The sequence below is a fragment of the Sturnira hondurensis genome, unplaced genomic scaffold (assembly GCF_014824575.4).
Source record: "Sturnira hondurensis isolate 20B ecotype Veracruz unplaced genomic scaffold, ASM1482457v3 Scaffold0024230, whole genome shotgun sequence".
In the NCBI taxonomy this organism is placed as follows: domain Eukaryota; kingdom Metazoa; phylum Chordata; class Mammalia; order Chiroptera; family Phyllostomidae; genus Sturnira; species Sturnira hondurensis.
The window spans coordinates 77,180-99,073 of record NW_028096861.1 but is presented as its reverse complement, the minus strand read 5'-3'; the positions used below and the strand labels follow the sequence as shown (position 1 = coordinate 99,073).

At 35.9% G+C, this 21,894-nt stretch overlaps 1 protein-coding gene across 1 annotated transcript in view; it reads left to right on the top strand.

Annotated features, from left to right (window-relative positions):
* Positions 1 to 21,894, top strand: part of HDX (highly divergent homeobox) — a 98,076-nt gene that overhangs the window by 34,202 nt on the left and 41,980 nt on the right. The window contains exon 4 of the mRNA XM_037038337.1: positions 9,077 to 9,130. Coding sequence (XP_036894232.1) covers positions 9,077 to 9,130 — 54 coding nt within the window. The remainder of the gene's footprint in view (positions 1 to 9,076; positions 9,131 to 21,894) is intronic.

Genomic DNA, 21,894 nt, shown 5'->3' with positions numbered 1-21,894 from the left:
ATTGAGATATAATTCACATAGTACAGAATTCACATATTAGAAGTGTATAATTAGTTTTTTTAAATACATCCACAGAGTTGTTCAAACAGCACCAACCTAATTTTAGAACAATCATCTCAAAAATGCACTACATACCCATTAGCACACCAAAGGCCCATCCCAGCACTAGACAACCACTAATATGTTTTCTATTTCTGTGGATGTACCTATTTTAGATATTATTATAAATGGAATTGTATATATAAAATATGGTCTTTTGTAACCAGCTTATTTCAATTAGCATAATGTTTCCAAGATTTGTCCAGGATGTGGTAAGTGTCAGCATTTCATTTTATGGCTCTTTGATGTTACTTTTTATGTATATACTGTATTTTGTCATGTTTAATGCACACTTTTTGCTCAAATTTTTGAGGAAAAATTAAGAATGCTCATTATACATGGGTAACATTATTACATAGCATGGGTATAATAATCCCAGGTGTAATGCACACAAAAACTATGGATGTGCATTATATACAGCAAAATACAGTAGCTATTCATTAGTTGCTGGATATTTGAGTTGTTTCTACATTTGTCTATTGTGAATAATGCTGTAAACATTCATATACAAATTTCTGTAGGGGCATATGTTTTCAAATCTTTGGGGTATATATCTAGTTCATACTGTAAGTCCGTGCTTAAAATTTTGAGGAACTGCCAGAATTTTTCCTAAAGTGATTATATCACTCTCTCTCCCACCTCAATGTATAAGGGAACCAGTTCTTTCATATCCTTACAAGCACTTGTTATGCCAGTTAATTTGATTATGGATTCTGTCCAGGATGTGAAATATTTCACCCATGAGATATTCCAAGAGGAATATCTGAGGGTTTGATTTGAATTCTCCTGATAGCTAACAGTGTTAACCCTCTTTTCATGTGCTTATCAGCCATATAAATATCTTATTTGGAGAAGTGTTTATTCACATAATTTGTCCATTTTTTAAATTAGTTGTTTTTTCCTCTTTGAGTTTTAAGTGTTCAACTCTCTATACTAGTCCTCATTATATATATATATCCAAATATTATCTCCCATTTCATATGCTGTCTTTTCACTTCCTTGAGGTTACTGCTTATACAAAAATGTTTTTAATTTTGATGAAGTACAATTTACCTTTTTTCTATTGTCATATGCCATTGGTATTGTATCTAAGACAAAGTAGTGAAGACAGACTTTCATGTCACCTTCTAAAAATTTTATACTTGTATATCTAACATATAGGCTTTTCATCTGTTTTGAGATATTTTTGATGTATGGTATGAGGTAGACATTCACTTTGACTCTTTTGCACATGTATATTCAGTTGTCACAATATTATTTGATGAAATAGTATATATTCCCATTGAATGTTCTTTTGATCATATGTAACAGTTTATTTCTGGACTCTCAATTCCATTATATATATATACACACATACATACATATATACCGCATTTACATATATTTATATATGTCTATTTTATGCTAATACCACATTTCTTCAATTAGTATAACTTTGTTGTAAGTTTTGAAATTGAGAAGTGAGTCTTCTAGCTGAATTCCTTTTCAAATTTATTTTGTCTATTTTGGGTACCATGCATTTGCATATTAATTTTGGATCACCTTGTTAATCTCTACAAAAAACACCTGGACTATTGGTAAAGGCTGTGTTTCATTATAGATCAATTTGTGAATATTAACATATTAATAATATTGTGTCTTCTGATTCATGTATGCCTTTCTATTTATTACATCTTCTTTAACTTTTTAATAATGTGTTTTAATTTTATGTAGGTAATTCTTGCATTCATTTTTCAAAACTTATTCCAAAGTATGTAACTATTTTGGATGTTATTTTAGATGAAATTTGTCTTAATTTAACTGTTGGGTTGTTCATTGATTTTTGTATATCAAACTTGTATTCTCAAAACAAGTACATTACTTACAGTAGTAACTAGTGGATTCCATACACAAGTGCAGATAAGAAAACACTCAGTCACTCACAATTAAATATGATGTTACCTGTTAGTTTTTGTGTATGCCTTTTGTCAGGATAAGGAGGTTCTCTTTTATTCCTGACTCGTTTAGTGATTTAATCATGAAAAGTTATTTATTTTTGTCAAATTGCTATTTATGTATCTAATGAGAAATTCATGTGCAGTTTTATTCTATTAATATGAAGTATTATATATTTTTGTCTTTATTTTTTCAGTAACCATTTTTATATATTTTTCAACTTCATTAAGATAAAACTGACATATAGTACTACATAACTTTAAGTTGTACAGCATAAATAATCTCAGTTACTTATATTGTAGAATTGCCACAGTATGTTTAGTTAACATCCATCATCATATACACAAAACAAAAAGAAAAAGAAAAGGAAAGGAAAACAGTGTTTTTCTCTTTGTGATGAAAACTCTTGGGGGCTACTCTCTTAACAACTTTGAAATATATCATACAGCAGTGTTAACTATTGTTACTGTATTATATATTACATTCCTAGTACTTATTTATCTTATAATTGAAAGTTTGTATGTTTTAGACACCTTCATCCAGTCCCCCTCAACCTCTGGTAACCGCAAATCTGATCTGTTTTTTATGAGTTTTTTTTACATTCCATGTATATGTAAGTTCATACAGTATTTACCTTTCTCTGTATGATATGTTTTAATTAGCATAATGGCCCCATGACCCATCCATCTTGTCACCTATGGCATGATTTCCTTGTTTTTACATCTGAATATTTTCCCTAGCTATATACACATATGTCGTTTTTCCTATACATATATAATCATAGTAGCATTATTTACAATAGGCAATATATGGAATAGCCTGTATGCATTTAACTGTCAATTGACACAAGCTATTTCCATATATTGGCTATTGTAATTAATGCTGCAATGATCATGGGAGCAGATACATCTCTTTGATAGAGTGCCTTCACTGAATTTGAACACATTTCTAAAAGTGGAATTGCTGGATCATGTAATGGTTCTATTTTTAATGTTTTGAGAAACTTATCCATAGTGGCTGCACCACTTTACAGTCCCTTCAGCAATGCACAAGGATTGCTTTTATTCACATTCTTGCCAGCAGTTTTTATCTCTATTTTTTTAAAGATGTTATTTATTTATTTATCTTTAGAGGGGAAGGAGAGAAGGAGAGAAACGTCAATGTATGGTTGCCTTTCGTGCGTCCCCTCCTGGGAATTGGCCTTCAGGGAACTGGCCTGCAACCCAGGCATGTGCCCTGACTGGGAATCAAACTGCGATCCTCTGGTTCGCAGGTCTGTGCTCAATCCACTGAGCTACACCAGCCAGGGCTCTATTTCTTTTTTTTTATGAGAGCTATCATAACAGGCCTAAGGTGATGTCGTATGTGGTTTTGCCTTGTATTTTCCTTTTAATTTGTGATATTCAGCACTTTTTCAAGTACTTGTTAGCTATTCCTACATTTTCTTTGGTAAAATGTCTACTGAGTTTCTTTGTCCAATTATTAATTGACTTATTAGATATTGAGTTGAATGAGTCCTTTATGTATTTTGGATATTAAGCCCTTATCAGAGATATGACTTGCAAATATTTTCTCATTCCTTAGATTGTCTTTATATTTTGTTGATTGTTCTTTTGATGTGCAGAATTTTTTAGTTTGATATAGCCCCATATGTTTATTTATTGATTCATTTATTTTTTGCTTTGTTGCTTGTACTGTAGGTATCACATACGAAAAAAATATTTGCCAAAACTCATGTCAAGGAGATTTTTCCTATGATTTATTTAAGAAGTTTTATGGTTTTTGGCTTTATATTTAAGTCTGTACTCTATTTTGAGTTAATTTTTTTGAATAGTGCAAATATTTATGATTGTTATATCTTCTTGGTAAATTGACCCCCTTATCATTACATAATGTTTTTTTCTTACTATTTTTAGGTTAAAATCTATTTTCTCTAATGTAAGTATAGTTACTCCTGCTTTTTTGGTCACCATCAACAACAAAAAAAGTCTTTTACCTTATGTCATATGTAAAATTAGCCCAAATGGAACAAAAGCCTAAACATGAAGGTTAAAACTATAAAATTATTTTTAAATGACAGAAAAATAGCTTCATGAAATTGGATTTGTCAATGATTTCTAAAATATGACACCAAAAGCATAGCATGAAGGAAAAATATATAAAATACATCGAAATTAAAAACTTTTGTGCATTAAAAGATACTATCAGTGGAATAAAAAGCAACTCATGGAAAGGCAGAAAAATTGTGTTATAAATTGTATATCTAATAAGGGGCTAATATACGTTAAAATAATTGCTGATAGTGAAGTATTTACTATTGCCATTATGTTGTTACTTTTTGTATGCCTTCTGTTTTTGTGCTTCATTTCCTCCATTAATACCTTCCTTTCTGTTTGATTTCTTTTAAATGGCTGCCTGTGTTTTGGTTAAACAAGGAGCCATGTGCAAAATAAAGGCATGAAACCGTAATTCATGTTAAGAGCACAAGTCCAGCTCAGCAAGGATCATAGCTTGACAAGAGCAATAAATCTTTTGCTATTTAGGGAGCTGATCTCTGAATACACATGTAATAAAACATTTCACTTCAGTTGTATACTTAGAACTTTAACTGTTGACGATTTATTTTCTAAAGTTAGTAAATAATTTGTATATGTCTTCGAATGTCTGTCTTTTTTACACGGGTAGAATTAAGGTAATATTTCATGTTAAAACTATAATTTCAGGAAATCCAGATTTGTATTTGTATACCTAGGGTCTTTGGGTCAGAACGTAATCATATTATGTATTAGCTTATATTATTTTACTTATGTGTTTCTATGTTTTTAACAGCTAGAATTTTTAGTATCAATATGGTGAAATCAGGTTTGTTATGTTGAGTACTTTCTATAATTTGCTTGAAACATCTTGGAATTCCAGTTTTTCTAATCTTAAATCTCTTGTGTTTTGCAAAATTTTAATTACTAAAATCATGTAGGAAAAACTTTCAATTAGCATTTTGTTATAAACTACAAGAACTTTTAAGGCTACTAAAATGTTCTAAACTCTGGTTTCATATTACTTAACAGAAGAAAATTCATGTGCTTAAAAAATGTTAGATGTTTGGCAAAAAGTTGTGTTATTGAATTTTCAACTTATAAGGCTTATGTAACTTCTGAAAGCCTTTTCAGACTTGGTAGAGAAAAGAAGAAGGGAATATTTTTAAATAAGCCACTACATCTCTTCTACTTTGCTCCTGAACACATTGTTTTCAACCTGAAGCAACTTACTCCCCTCCTCCTACTGCATACTCCATGTAATTATCTCTTGTATATTTGCACTCTTGGCCTTTTGTTAAATTTCAGCAAGTGAAGCTGGTACATAATGAAGGCCCAAGTGAATTCAATCAATCAATCAGCCTATATTTATTGATTGTCTACCACATGCCTAGCAGTGTCCTCTTTAAGCTATACCTCGTAATTGAAAAACATCTAGGAAACACTGCTTACTAAAACAGAATAATTGATAGGTTTGAATACTCAACTGATACTGAAACAGCTGATGGAAAGCTAGAACACTGATTTACAAATTTCTTACTGCTGAACTTTGCTGAAGGACATAGTTATTGTCTGACTGTTTCAGTTAATCAAATTTCAAGTAATGACATGCTAATTAATAATACACTGTATTTTTCTGACTCACATAAAATATATTTCACATAGTAACTTTACTAAACCCATAAACTGTTCTGAAATTTTTTTAATAGAATAGCCCACATATGTGTAGAATTTTCCTTGTAACAGATTTTTGAAATCAAATAAATGCATTCTTGTGTATATTCCATATGTCCATATAAAAGTAATTATACTAATTGTTTTAAGCACAATAGCTTGCTATTAATAAGCTCACAGCCTACCAGAAATACTACAGCAGAATTATATTTAGGGCTTAATGATATAAAATGAAATATAGTAAAAACTTATTTAAAATTTATGAAATCATCAAAGTGACATGTATATAATATATAATTGATATTCTGACATATGGTATCTATTTTAAGTATAACTTATGCTTTTCCATGAGAAATATAAGCATATAATAGTTGGATTCACAAACCTTAACTATCCACATGATGTGACTCTAGTTTACATGCAACTAATGTATCTGTTCTTAGTAAAGAGCAGCAGATCTTCGACATTAGTCACTTCCTGGTATTTATTATTTTCTTCACCTGAGGATATATTTATTAATTTAAGAGAAAGAAGGCAGGGGGAGAGAGAGAGAGAGAGAGAAACAAACATGGGTGGATTGGTTGCCTCCCATATCTGTCGCTACCGGGGATCGAACCCACAAGTCAGACATGTGCCCCAACTGGGCATCAAACCCACAACACTTTGGTGTACTGGACAATGCTCCAGCCAGCTGAGACACTTGGCCATGGAAGCACTTCCTTGCATTTACATTCAAAGTTCTGATTCTCCACCTCTCCATTAGTTTGAGCCTGACAACCATGGGTAGAGCCACTCCAATAATCTCCACACTGTCTAGTTCTCTTCTATCTCATGCACAAGACTTTTCCTCAGAAATAACTATGTTTTATATTTCTCTTCTCAATTCCCACCTCCCCTAATGTAGTTCCAAGTCTGGATTACTACCTCTTGACAAAACTATTATTAAAGTTTTTATACTTATTCAATTCATTATAAACCTTTAGTCAAAGTAATCATACAAATGGATAAAAACACAATTGTGACCTTACAACCCATTTGCTTAAAAACCTGTGACAGCTCCCCATTTTGTACAGAATTAGATACAAATATACCTTGTCACTCATGACCTCCACAAAGTGACCTCAATTTCCTTTCTAGTTCTAGTCGAATTGACAATTCCCAATGATACTCTACCCATTTACTCCACTGTGCTCATGCCACTCTTTTCCCCCAAAATGCTCTTTTTTATTTCTGTCTATCAAAATTCTGCTCATCTTTTAAGGTTTGGCTGAGATATCAATCCTCAAATTTGGTGTAATTTTGGCATATCTTGAATTCCTATAGCACTTCATTTATTGCACTGCCCTTATAACACTATCGTAAGCTTTCTTCATATTAAAGTCATTTATGTACCTGTCTTATCTGTCCCTCTCAGATCATAGTTCTTGCCCTTTTTTATTTCTTCTAGAACCTAAAACAGCACCTCATATAGAAAAGATGCCTGATAAATATTTGAAGAGAATTCAAATAAGCTACCTCGGAAAGTTATCTATACTTATTTTAATAATGTTCAATTTGTCAGAAAGTTTTTGAAGTCCTTTACAATTGTTTCAAGGGCCCGTAGGATTCTTTTAAAGGCTTTCAGGGATGACAAATCTTTGTCATTTGAGGGTATATTTGATAAATGGAATTTATTCTTAGTCATACTTAGTGAATAATATGGATGTTCAATCTGGGCTGCTATATTTTCAGTTATTGTAAAAGTAATGTGAGATAATGAGACAGAATTTCTGGGTGAGTCATGAACTGACAACTCCAAAAGAAAAGTTCCCAAAAATGCTTTCAACAATGGCAATATCAGTGTAATAACTTTACAACTTCCTAAGTTTTCTACTTGGAAACATGCAGCACTCGTTTAGATGTGTAAATTCTAATGTTTGTTGAATCAGTCTTGGCTCCTTGTAGATTCATTTTGCAGTTTTCCAAGTCACAGTATTGAAAAATGTGTTTGGAATTTAAATATTCTTTAAACAAGAAGTATATTACCTTGCTGATTTGAAATACTACATTTCATAGTTTCTGGTGGGGAAGACACTTTGTCATCGTTATTGCACCAAAAAATTTTTCCAAATTGGAGGGAAATATATTTATAAAGTACTATGATTCAACAAAGCCTACAATGCCTGGCTGTTCTGAGTTTTACCAGACACAGGGAACTGAAAAATAGATTTAAAGCAACTAAACAATGATGGGTAATTGAATATAGCATCACATTGGGAACATTTTACCATAGTGGAATTTTAACTTGAGTAAATATATTTTTACAACTTTTTCTTAAAAGTATTATTTGCAGTTTATATCAGTTGTAGCCTGTCCTTAGCATATTGATTTAGTGAACTCAAAGTAAAATGGTAGGTCTAATGGCCAGGGACAGTAATAATCTACCTGGATTTTGAATATTTTCAAAGTATTTTGACTATATTACTTTATAATTTACATTGATTAATCATCATGCCTTGTTAATAGGCATAATAGTAATTCATAGGCCATGCTTGAATATGATATATCAAATACAATAAATGCTTAATTGAATACCACATTCCCACCACCACCACTTAGCAAAACTGATTTGCCTTATCAGTCTCTGAGGAGGTATGTGTTTGGGAGGGAAAGAGAGGACAAGATTTTGGAGTACTCCGAATCTTTATATGTGTCCCCAGAAAAAGTATGGTGAATTACAGGCTGACTCACAACTCAGAGGACCACCTTGGTCTCTATAGACACTCCCCAGAAACCAACTGGAATAGCATTTATGTCCTTGTGTGGTAATGCTGATGTAATAAGCCATTGCTGGCTATTTGTCTTAGTAGTTTCTACTTAAAAAGAAGCTTATAGTTATGTATGATGAATAAGTCTCAAGAGCTAATATACAGCATAATGACTATAGTTAATAATTTAATTATTGTTACTCCACAAAGCACTGCATTTTTATTTTTTTAATTTATTTATTTAATTTTTGTTCAAGTACAGTTTTCTGTTTTTTACTCCCATCCCAGCACTGCATTTTTATTATGAAAAAATTTTCCCATAGATTTCTAAACTCTGCTTCCAGGCCCCAGAAAGTCCTAGAATTTTTCTTGAATTTCCAGGGGAACTTTACACCACTTCTGAAATTTCCCACTAAGGAAGGCCCTTTTAATTGATTGTGTTCAGTAAGGAAAGTGGATTGTCTATGGGGGGAATGTGCTTTGAGTGGAAACCTATCTTGAAGTCTTATATGAATTTTTTGGTGTTGATCAGCATTCCAAGTAGTGCTAATGTATACCTTACTGGGATTCCATTTGTTGTTTCCACAGATTTCAGGAAACCTTACTGTGCCTTGGATTACAGGGTGTTCTAGAAAAAGAGCAGTAAGTAATCTTTCATTTGAAGTAGCAAATGGGTTTTCCCTGGCTTTGTTAGTAGGAATGCGTTTGAGAAAACTGTAATGATATTTGTAAAGTTGGCAAAACCGAACCTCAGTAAGCCTGCATTATCTCAAACGATATATTTTATGATCATATTAATTAAATATACAACAAAAGTAACCTTAAATAAGATGCAGTAATAAGCACTCTGAATAATCTTTGAGAAGGTATTTGCAGTTTTAAAAAGCATTCAGAGATTAAAAAATGTACTTTTTCTACATCTAATTAACCCAGTTAATTTGATCATATAATTGAATCATTATTGATATAAACATGGCAGTCAAAGTTAAATAATTTACATTAGTATTAGAACATTTTGGTATTTAGCAATGATGAATAACTAATATTTTAATAATATTATTTTGTTTTTATGCTAAAACTGTTGTGATGTTTATAATGTTAATATAACAGAACTTCATTAAAATTACGCTCTCTCAACAAATCCCATTCAGTTGGTCTGTGTAGAACCCATATATCTGCATTTTAACAAGTATCTCAGTAGATTTTGATATAACTGGTCCATAGATAGGAAAAGGATTTTAATCATAAAAGGGACTAGTACAGTTTGGGGAATGTAACTCAAGTTACTGTATGTTAGATAGGTTTGAGGTTAATAAAACAGAAGCTAGGACTGTAGTACTAGATAGGATTATGTAGACTGCTTTTTCTTTCTTTTCCCCACAAACTAAAACTATATACTGTGAAGGTCATATAGGAGGCCACCAAAGGAGAACTCTGAAGGATGGAAAGAAAGCAACTGGTTAGAGACTCCAAGACTTGGAGGAACTACATGGTATTTTGCCCCCACGGAACAGCAGAAGGTGACACAAGTTAGGCATCCCATAACCCCCAATCTAACATGAGAAGACAACTGGTGTAGGCTCATTCCTCCCATTAATGAGATTGAAGTCCCACAGACATGAAGTAAGCTTGGTTACTTCAGCCCAAGGAGATCAACTGGAAACCTCAGTGGCAATAAGTGACCAGGAGAAGAACTTTTTTTTCCATGCTGGGTCTGAACTTCTCCTCACTTACTTGGAGACACCGGGGAGCAACCAACAAAATGCACCCTGGCTTGGGAAGCTTCTTTGGTTCTGTAGGTCAGAGAATTCCCTTTCCTACTCATATAATCAGGTGGCTTAATTAGTACTAGCAATAGTGATCAGGACACCATAACTGCTCAGCCCAGGAAGTGTGTTATTCATCCCTGAAGGATGAAGAATCTAATGGAGAATTTATTTTTCCACTTAGAAACACTGATCTGTAGGGTGACAACAATAAGCAGTATCTCTCCACAATAACCCTTGGGCTGGGAAAGGTCCTCTTTCTCTTCAGATTGTAGCACTATGGATCATTGGAAGCCCAAGTGGCACCATATATACCAAACAAGTTAAAATACCACAAATGTTCAGAAAATAAAAATATCATTTGAACCATTGACAGTAAAAAAGAAAGAAATCTTACTCTTTTGGACAGCATGACTGGACCTAGAGAGCATTATGCTAAGTGAAATAAACCAGTCAGAGAAAGACAAATACCATATGATTTTATTCATATGGGTAATCTAATGAACAAGCTGAACTAACAAGAAAAATTCGGACAGACTTATAGATGGAGAGCAGGATTATGGCTAGTGGGGGGATGGCTGGGGAAAGGAGGAATCAAGCAAAGAAGAAAAAGGACTCATGGACATGGACAACAGTGTAGTGATTGCAGGATGGGAGGGGGATGGGTGGAAGTGGAAAAGGGTATAGGGAGGATACATGGAGATAGAAAATAAAACAAAAAGTAGGTCACAACCTTTGTGCTAAACACAACTACTGGGTGATTGCCTGATAAAACAAAAAGATTTAAATGAGAACAAAAATCTTCTGCAATGGCTCAAATGCTGAAGATATCATTGAAAGTCACCCATAACAGCAAGAACTAGGAAAAGCACAGCTTGAATAATGAAAGAAAACCAACAGTAATAAACATTAAGGTGAAGTAGGTAATGGAATTATCTGACAAGGAAAAGGATTTTAGAGCATCCATTATAAAAATGCTTCAACAAGCAATTACAAGTTATTTTTAAACAAAAATCTCGAAAGAGCAATCGAAGTTATAAAAGAACCAAATTAGAATTATAGAACTGAAAAATACAATAACTGATTTTTGTTTTAAATGTCTATATTGCTCAATATTTGAGTAGTGATAAAAAATCAATGAACTTGAGGACAGATTGATAGAATTGACCCAATTGGGACATCATAGAGAAAATACTGCAAAATAATAAACAGGAACTCAGAATCCTGCGTGGCAATAAGATATCATCTAATATTCGCATTTGCATCATTGGAGCCCCATAAAAAGAAAAGACAGGGAATGGGACTCAAAAATATTTAAAGAAATATTTAAATATTTAAAGAAATAATGGCTAAATATATCAAGTTTGGGGGGAAATAACATAAACCTATGATTCAGGAACCTTAGTGAAATCTAAGCAAGATAAATGCAAATAAATCCACACCCAGACACACCATAATTAAATTCCTGAAAACTAAAGACAAGGAAATATCTTTAAACAAGCCAGAGAGAAATGATGTATTAACTATAGGAAAATGCCAATTTAAATATCAGTAATGGGTTTTTCATCTGAAATGTTGGAGGGAAAAAGGCCAATATTTTTCACATGTTTAAAGAAAACAACTTTCAACCAATAATTCTGGTTGTCAAAACTATCCTTCAAGAATCGAGGAAAAATAAAGATATTGCTAAATGGAAGAAAACTAAAAGAAAGATCAGGAACAAGACAAGGTTGTCCACTTTCACCGCTTCTATTCAATATAGTATTGGAAGTTCTAGCCACAGCAATCAGACAAGAAAAGGAAATAAAAGGCATCCAAATCAGAAAGGAGGAAGCAAAACTGTCATTGTTTGCAGATGACATGATAGTGTACCTGGAAAATCCTATAGCCTCTACCAAAAAACTGCTTGAACTAATAGATGAATTTGGCAAAACATCAGGATACAAAGTCAATATCCAGAAATCAAAGGCATTTTTGTATACCAACAATCAAACAGCAGAAGCAGAAATCAAGAAAAAAATCCCATTCGATATAGCAAAAACAAAAATAAAATATCTTGGAATAAACCTAACCAAGGAGGTAAAAGACATGTATGCAGAAAACTACACAACACTGAAGACAGAAATCAAGGAAGACACAAACAAATGGAAACATATACCGTGCTCATGGATTGGAAGAATTAACATCATCAAAATGTCCATACTACTTAAAGCAATGTACAGATTCAATGCAATACCTATTAAACTGCCAATGGCATATTTCACAGACATAGAACAAACACTTCAAAAATTTATTTGGAACCATAAAAGACCCCGAATAGCAGCCGCAATTTTGAGAAAGAAGAACAAAGTAGGAGGGATCACAATACCTGATATCAAACTGTATTATAAGGCCACGGTAATCAAAATAGCCTGGTACTGGCATAAAAACAGGCACATAGACCAATGGAATAGAACAGAGAGCCCAGAAATAAATCCAACTCTCTACAGGCAATTAATATTCGACAAAGGGGGCAGTAACATAAAATGGAGTAAAGATAGCCTCTTCAACAAATTGTGTTGGGAGAACTAGACAGCTACATGCAAAAAAAATGAAACTTGAGCATCAACTTACACCATACACCAAAATAAATTCAAGGTGGATAAAAGACTTAAATATAAGCCCGGAAACCATTAAAGCCCTAGAGGAGAGCACTGGCAGGAAAATCTCAGATATTCCATGCAGCAATATTTTTACTGATACATCCCCCAGAGCAAGGGACATAAAGGAAAGAATACACAAATGGGATCTCATCAAACTTAAAAGCTTCTGCATGGCCAAGGAAAACAGTATCAAGATAAAAAGAGAAGCAACAGTTTGGGAAAACATATTCGCCAATGACACTTCAGACAAAGGTTTAATCTCCAAAATATACAAAGAACCCACACGACTCCACTCAAAGAAGACGAGCAACACAATTAAAAAATGGGCAAAGGACTTGAACAGACACTTCTCTAAGGAGGACATACAGAGGACCCAGAGACACATGAAAAGATGCTTGATATCACTAGCTATCAGAGAGATGCAAATCAAAACCACAATGAGATACCATTTAACACCAGTCATAATGGCTACCATAAACAAAGAAACAAACAAGTGTTAGAGAGGCTGTGGGGAAAAGGGGACCCTAGTTCACTGTTGGTGGGATTGCAGACTGGTACAACCATTATGGAAAACACTATGAAATTTTCTAAGAAAACTAAAAATGGACGTGCCTTTTGACCCAGCAATTCCACTGTTAGGAGTATATCCTAAGAACCCTGAAGCACCAGTCCAAAAGAACCTATGCACCCCAATGTTGATAGCAGCACAATTTACGATAGCCAAGAGTTGGAAGCAACCTAGATGCCCATCAGTCAATGACTGGATCAAAAAAGTATGGTACATTTACACAATGGAATTCTATGCTGCAGAAAGGACGAAGGAGCTCCTACCCTTTGAAACATCATGGATGGAACTGGAAAGCATTATGCTGAGCGAAATAAGCCAGGCAGTGAAAGACAAATACCATATGATATCACCTTTAACAGGATTCTAAACAACAAAACAAACAAGCAAGCAAAATGTAACCAAAGACACTGTAATACAGAAGGTGCTGACAGGGCGCAGAGGGGAGAGGGAAGAGAATCACAGAGGAAAAGGGGAAGGACTCACAGAGACAAGTATAAAGGACACACAGACAATAACTAAGGTGGGGGGCAGAGATGGGAGGGAGGTGGGGAGCACTGGGGGGGGGCCAGGGCTGGGAATACAAGAAAGAAAACTGTACTTAAACAAGAGTTAAATAAAAATTTTTTTAAAAAGCCCTGGCTGGTGTAGCTCAGTGGATTGAGGGCGGGCCTGTGAAGCAAAGGGTCGCCGGTTCATTCCCAGTCAGGGCACATGCCTGGGTTGCAGGCCAGGTCCCCAGTGGGGGACCCATGAGAGTAAACCACACATTGATGTTTCTCTCCCACTGTTTCTCCTTCCTATCCCCTCTCTCTAAAAGCAAATAAATAAAATATTTAAAAGAAAAGAAAACTAAAAGAATTTGTTGATAACTGAACTACTGTATATCAGGCATCTGTATTAGCTATCGATTACTGCTTAACACATCATCATAATTTTAGCAGCTTAAGATAACACCCATTTATTATCTCATAGTTTATCTGGGTCAGGAATCCAGGCATGGTTTAGCTGGATTTCCTGCTTAGGGTCTCACAATAATGCAGTCAGGGTGTTAGCTGGGCTACATTCACATATGGAATGTTGAATGAGGATGAATATGCTTATAAACTAACTCAGGTTGTTGGAACAATTTATTTCCTGTGGCTGTAAGACTGAGGCCCTGTCTTCTCATTTGCTGTTAGCTGACTCATCTCTTAGAAGAGGCTGCCCACAGTTCTAGGGTCTAGAGGTCCTGTTTAATTTCTAGAAGCCACCCACAAGTTCCAGATGCCTCCCACAATTTATTGTCATATAGGCTCTTTAAAAAATAGCCACTTTTTGAAGCCACTGGGAGCATCTCTAAACTGACTCTACTAGCAAGAAAAGTCTTTTATAGGAGTTCTGGCCAAGATGGGGGCATAGGGAGAAACCCTTCACTTCTTCACACAACCAAAAGGAAGATAACAACCAATCTAAAATCAATAAACAACCCAAAGTGTCAGAGAATCAAACTGCATGGAACTCCAACAACCACAGAATTAAAGAAACAGTCAAACAGAACAACCGGACCAGTAAGGCCGCAGACAGAGAAACTGCAGTGAGGTGGCAGACCACGGGGGTGGGGCTGGCTGTGGTGAGGTGGCAGGTTGTGCAGAGGAGGGGGGCTGACTTAAAGGGAAACTGAGAATCAGAGGTAGCTGTGGACCAAGGTGGTTGCTGCAGTGGGAGAAACTCTCAGTCTCCCACAAGAGTTCGATGAAAAGTGCGCTAGAGATGGCAGGTGAACTGCATTGTTCCTTCTCTGGCCCCATCCCCACAGGCAGCAAGGAGGATTGCTCTGCCCTTCTGAATACCTAAGGCCCCACCCCCTTACAACTTAACAGGGACCCCGAACAAAGAAACAGGGCCAAAATGAAAGAACAGAGCAAAACCTCAGAAAAAGAGCGAAGTGATGAGCATATAGCCAACTTATCTGATGGAGAATTTAAAGCCATGGTAATCAAAATTCTCACAGAACTGATTGAGCTTGGTCAAAAAATGAAAGGAGAAATTAAAGATACCCCAAATGAAATAAAGCAAAATATTCAGGGAACCAGCAGTGACAGGGGGGAAACCAGGACTCAAATCACTGATTTGGAACAAAAAGAAGAAATAAACATACAACTATAACAGAATGAAGAAACAAGAATTCAAAAAAGTGAACAGAGTCTTACAAACCTCTGAGACACCCTGAAATGTTCCAATATCTGAATTTTGGGGGTTCCAGAAGAAGAAGAACAACAGCAAGAAGTTGCCAACTTATTTGAACAAATAATAAAGGAAAACTTCCCCAATCTGGTGAATGAAATAGACTTCCAGGAAGTCCAGGAAGCCCAGGGAATTCCAAAGAAGTTGGACCCAAACAGGATCACACCAAGGCACATCATCATTAAGTTACTCAAGACTAAGGACAAAGAGAGAATCTTAAAAGGAGCAAGAGGAAAGAAAAGAGTTACCTACAAAAGAGTGCCCATAAAGCTATCAGATGATTTCTCAAAACCAATCTTACAGGCAAGAAGGGGCACTTCTTTCCAAGAAGTATTTAAAGTCATGAAAAGCAAGGATCTAGATCTAAGAATACTCTATCCAGCAAAGCTATCATTAGAATTGAAGGGCAGATAAAAGTGCTTTCCAAATAAGGTCAAGTTAAAGGAGTTCATCATCACCAAGCCCTGATTATATGAAATGTTAAAGAAAAGGAAAATAAAAAATATGATCAGTAAAATGACAATGAACTCACAACTATCAACAAATGAATCTAAAAAAATAAAAGAAAGAAAAACAATGAAAGCAAAAACTAAACAAACAACTAGAACAGGAACAGAATAAAAAACATGGACATTATATGGACGGTTTTCAGACGGGAGGGGGAGGGAGAAATGGGGGGAAGGTACAGGGAAGAAGAAGCATAAATGGTAGGTATTAAATCGATGGGGAGAGGTAAAAATGGTATAGGAAACAGAGAGCACTAAGAACTTATATGTACAACCCATGGACATGAACTAAGGGGGGATGCTGGAGGGTTAGGGGGTACAGGGTGGAGGGGCAGTAAAAGGGAGAAAATTGGGAAAACTGTAGTAGCATAAAATATAATTTAAAAAAGAAAAGTCTTTTATAATGTAACATAATCACAAGGGTGACACCTCATCATTTTTGTTATATTCTATTGGTTAAAAGCAAGCCACACATCCCATCATACTCAGAAGAAAGGGATTATTTATATAAGAGCATGAAAGCCAGGTGGTGGGCTAATGAGTTTCCACCTCAGTGACTGTCTACTCCAGCAGTGGGTGACAGTGATGCTAGTACTGCCTTGAGGATGTTGTGAGACTATGGTGCAGAGAAAAGAAGCCCAGGTGGGGCCTGGAAATGTTCTTTGAGTTGAGGGAATGGAGCTAAGGGTCCAGGGAGAATAAGATAATTAGAGTTTGCAGGACAGCATATTGGAGAAGCAAGCACTATGCAGAAAAAGAACACAGGGAAGCTGCAAAAGGTTACCCTTGAAAGTCAATTGAGTATAGAGAACCCATGTATATGGGGAAACTATGCCTGGAAAAAGGACCATGTAAAAACAGTAGAAATAACAGTACTCATATGGACCAGTAATAGTGTTCTTCCAACCGAAAAGAAAGAAAAGATTTATAGTTTGTAGGTCATTGTGTAAAATACACAGAAAGCTTATTACAGACTAAATACTGCTCCTATCATGCCTAATAAATCCAAATCTTAAAAGCAAGTTCACAAAGGATCAATCAGTTCCTAAATAACCTATTGGGATCCCAGAACAAAGCTAAATCTTAATTGTAAGAACATATAACAAGGTAAAATTTATAGTATCTGTCATCCATCAAAAATTACTACAGCGTAAAGAAGCGGGAAAATATGACCAATGATATGGAGGAAAATCATTAAATGAAAATGACCAGAACTGACACATGGTAGTTTTAGCAGCAGAAGAAATTAAAACCATTATTATGACTGCATTTTATTTTATTTTAACACTTTATTTATTTGCGTTTAGAGAGAGGAAGAATTGGAGGAAAAGGAGAGAAACATCAATGTGTGGTTGCCTTTCATGTGCTCCCTACTGGGGACCTGGCCCACAACCCAGGCATGTGCCCTGACTGGGAATAGAACTGGTGACCCTTTGCTTTGCAGTCCAGCATTCAATGCATTGAGCCACACCAGTCAGGGTTTTGACTGTATTTTAAATGTTTTAAAACTTAAGTGGCAACATGGAAGATATAGAGACATAAACAACTTCTAGGAAACACAGTGCAAGATACTAATGGAATATTACTGTTGCAAAAGAATAGCGAACTTGAAGGCTTAGCAATATAATACATCCAAAGTGAAAAAAAAGAAAAAATAACACAAAAAGAAGAGCTGTGGAAGAATTTCAAGTGACCTAATATATATATAATTGAAGTATCTCAAAGCATTTGAGAGAGGACAAAAACTATTTGAATAAAAATAATGTATTAAGGGACTTCCACCAAGATGGAGGCATAGGTGGAAACACTGTGCCTTCTCCCACAACCAAGTTTGAATACAACTAAGGTTTGGAGAACAAAGACACAGCCAAAGGACAGAAAATTGAATTATACGGAAGTCCGAAAACATCTAACCTTTCAACGGGGACCATAAGAGGGGCAGAGCCAACAGCGAGCAGGGCCGGGCAGAACAGATCCCCCGACCTAGGCGCACAGGCAGCCCGGAACCAGTTGGGGTGCGGGGCAGACTGACCACGGTCACACATTCGCACACAGTGAGAGAGACCACACAGGCCCCAGGGGGCGAGGGCTGATGGCAGTGGCACACTCGCATGCAGTGGGATGAAACGCATGGGCACAGTGACCGTGGCAGCTGCAGCACCAGTGGGGGCCGCGGCGGCAGGTGGCAGACGGGACGCCATTGTTCCTCTTTGACCCCGCCCCCACATACAACGTCACAACCCAGTGACTGAGTTGCCCTGCTCTAGTGAACACCTAGAGCTCTGATCCTGCTACGGAACAGGCACGAACAGCCCAAAACATGGCACAAGAAGAACTCAAAGTCCCAGAGCCCATAACTCTCAGCGACTGAGAAATTGCCAGCCTCTCAGAAGCACAATTCAAGACACTATTTATCAGGATGCTAACAGAACTGGTTGATTATAGTCACAAATAAGAGGAACATATGAAGGCTAAACTAATTGAAATGAAGGGAGATGCACAGGAAACCAATACCAATGGAAAGGAAACTGGGACTCAAATCAATGGAATGGACCAGAAGGAAGAAAGAAACACCCAACCAGAAAGGAATGAAGAAATGAGAATTCAAAAAAATGAGGAGAGGCTTAGGAACCTCCAGGACATCTTTAAACATTCCAACATCCGGATTATAGGGGTACCAGAAGGGGGAAAGAAACAGCCACAAGTGGAAAACTTATTTGAACAGATAATAAAGGAGAACTTCCCCAGTCTGGCAAAGGAAATAGACTTCTAGGAAATCCAGGAAGCTCAGAGAGTGCCAAAGAAGTTGGACCCAAGAAGGAACACACCAAGGCACATCATCATTACATTAGCCAAGACCAAAATGAAGGAGAGAATCCTAGAAGCAGCAAGGGATAAGGGGACAGTCACCTACAAAGGAGTACCCATCAGACTGTCAGCGGATTTCTCAAAAGAGACCTTACAGGCAAGAAGGGGCTGGAAAGAAGTATTCCAAGTCATGAAATCCAAAGACCTACAGCCAAGATTGCTTTATCCAGCAAAACTTTCATTTAGAATGGAAGGACAGATAAAGGGCTTCTCAGATAAGGTCAAGTTCAAGGAGTTCATCATCACCAAGCCCTTATTATATGAAATGCTAAAGGGACTTATATAAGGAAAAGAAGATGAAAAATATGAACAGTGAAAGGACAGCAAACTCACAGTTATTAACAGCCACACCTAAAACAAAAGCAAACCAAGAGGACAGCTAGATCAGGAGTGGAACCATAGAAATGAAGAACACATGGAGGGTTAGAAACAGGGGGGTGGGAGGGGGAGAAGGGGGGAGAAGGCACAGAAAATAGCATAGATGGTAGGTAGAAAATAGATAGGGGGAGGGCGAGAATAGTGGGGGAAATATAGAATCTAAAGAACTTGAGACACATGGTTATAAACTAAGGAGGGGAGAATGGTGGGGGAGGGAGTGTGCGGGTGGAGGAGAATGAAGGGGGGAATAGAACAACTGTAATGGTATAATCAATAAAATATATTTTTAAAAAAGCAAAGTAAAAAAAAGTTATTCAAAATATGTTATTTGACCACAAAGGAAGTAAATTAGGAATCAACAGAAAATTTTCAAAAAAATCTAAGTAGTTGAAAAATAAAAAGCATTTCTTTTTTTTACATTTTATTTATTTATTTTTAGAACGAGGAGAAGGAAGAGAGAAAGAGAGAGAGAAATACCAATGTGTGGTTGTCTCTCACACACCCCCTACCGGGGATCTGGCACACAATGCAGGCATGTGCCCCGACTGGGAATCGAACTGGTGACCCTTTGGTTCACAGGCTGGCACTCAATCCAGTGAGCCACACCAGCCCCAGGACAGCACATTTCTAAGTAATCAATGAATAAATGAAAATAAAAGATAAATTAGAAACTATCATTAACTGAATAAAAATGAAAACAGACCATTTCAAAATTTTTTGAAAGTAATTATGGGGAACTATATAGCACTAAATGATCATATCAGAAAAAGAGTAATACAAAAGAAGTTTCTAATCAGTAACTTCAGCTTCAATTGCAAGTGAATGTATACAAAGCAAAACAACAGAGTGGTTATCAATGAAATAAAAAGCATAAATACATTAGAGCAAAATAGAAATCATAAGATGATTTTTAAAGAAAATCAACAAAATTTGTAAACTGGCACCTCAACCCCCACAAGTGTTTTCAATGGGTGCTTTCAGGCTTTATTTCCAGGCGCTAGGATCCTGGGTTGCACAATCTGTTTTGCTCACCAGTTACCTGTGTGAGAATGTGGGACCACTGCCCAGTCAGCCAGCCACCTTGAGCACGGTGCCCTGCTTCTCAATCGCCTCCTTGCTGGGTCTGCCCATTGCCACCCCATGGCCGGGTTCTGCCAGCCACTGGCTGGGCATGCAGGGTCTTCCCAGTGCTGTCTTGCGCGCCTGGGGTGCCCTGCGTTCCTGGTGTCACCGCTTCCTGTGCTGCAACCCCTCTTTGCTCCACCACCCGACTCCACCCTGCCTACCAGTCTGGATGAATGTGTCTATTTCAGCTCCTTGGCTGTCTGACTTCCGTACAGTTCAATTTTCTGTCAGTTCTGGCTGTTATTTTGTTTCTAAATTTTTGTTGTCCTTATTTTGGTTGTGTGAGGAGGCACAGTGTTGTCTACCTACTCCTCCATCTTGGCCAGCAGTCCTTAACATCATTTTTAATTGTGAAAGACTGAGTGCCTCCCCACCAGGTCAGGTATGACACATGGATGCCCCCTCTCACAAACATTGCATTGGAGGTTCTAGACAGTGCTGTGAGGCAAGAAAAAAAATGCTGCCCAAGTTGCAAATGAAAATATCTTTATTACCAGATATCATTTATATAGAAAATACAATATATTTCATGAAAAGAGCAATTAGAATGAGTAAGTGACTTTAGCAAGATTACAGGATACAAGATCAATATGCAAAAATTGATTTTATGTCTACATACTAGCAACAAATGATCACAAATTGAAAATTCAAAAATACCTTTAAAAGAATATGATAATATGAAATAGTGAGACACAAATCTGACAAAGTTATGTAAAACCTACACACTGCAGAGTACATACTAGCATATTCTTAGTGAGTTCTGGCTAAGGAGCATTGACACTGGGAAGATTTTCTTTGAAAGTGGGTGGAAAAAATTTGACAGACAGCAGTTATATTTCATTTTGTAGGTAGAGTGTGCTTCTAGAAGAAGCTAGTTAGTGACCAACATGGTCATTGATCACAATGGCATTTTATATTTGATTATGTGATTATTTCATTAATAATTATCTTCCTATTAAATCTAAAATGTTAGTTCCATGAAAGCAAGGAAAATATCTAAATACCTGTTTTTTTTACCACTGCATCCTTGAAATCAACCATAATGTGGACCAGTGTAGTACAATAAAAATATAATGTGAGCCACATATATAGACTGACATATTCTAGTAGCAACATTAGTAAAAAGCTGCAGGTAAAATTAATTTTAATGATATACATTAATTCAATATATCCAAAATCTATCATTTGAATGTGTAATTAGTACAAAAATTATTAAGATATTTTACATGTTCCCTTTTTACCATTACAACCTTTAAAATCAGTATTTCATACTTACAACACATGTCAATTTATCAATTTAAATGCTAAATTTTTATCACATAAACTTGAT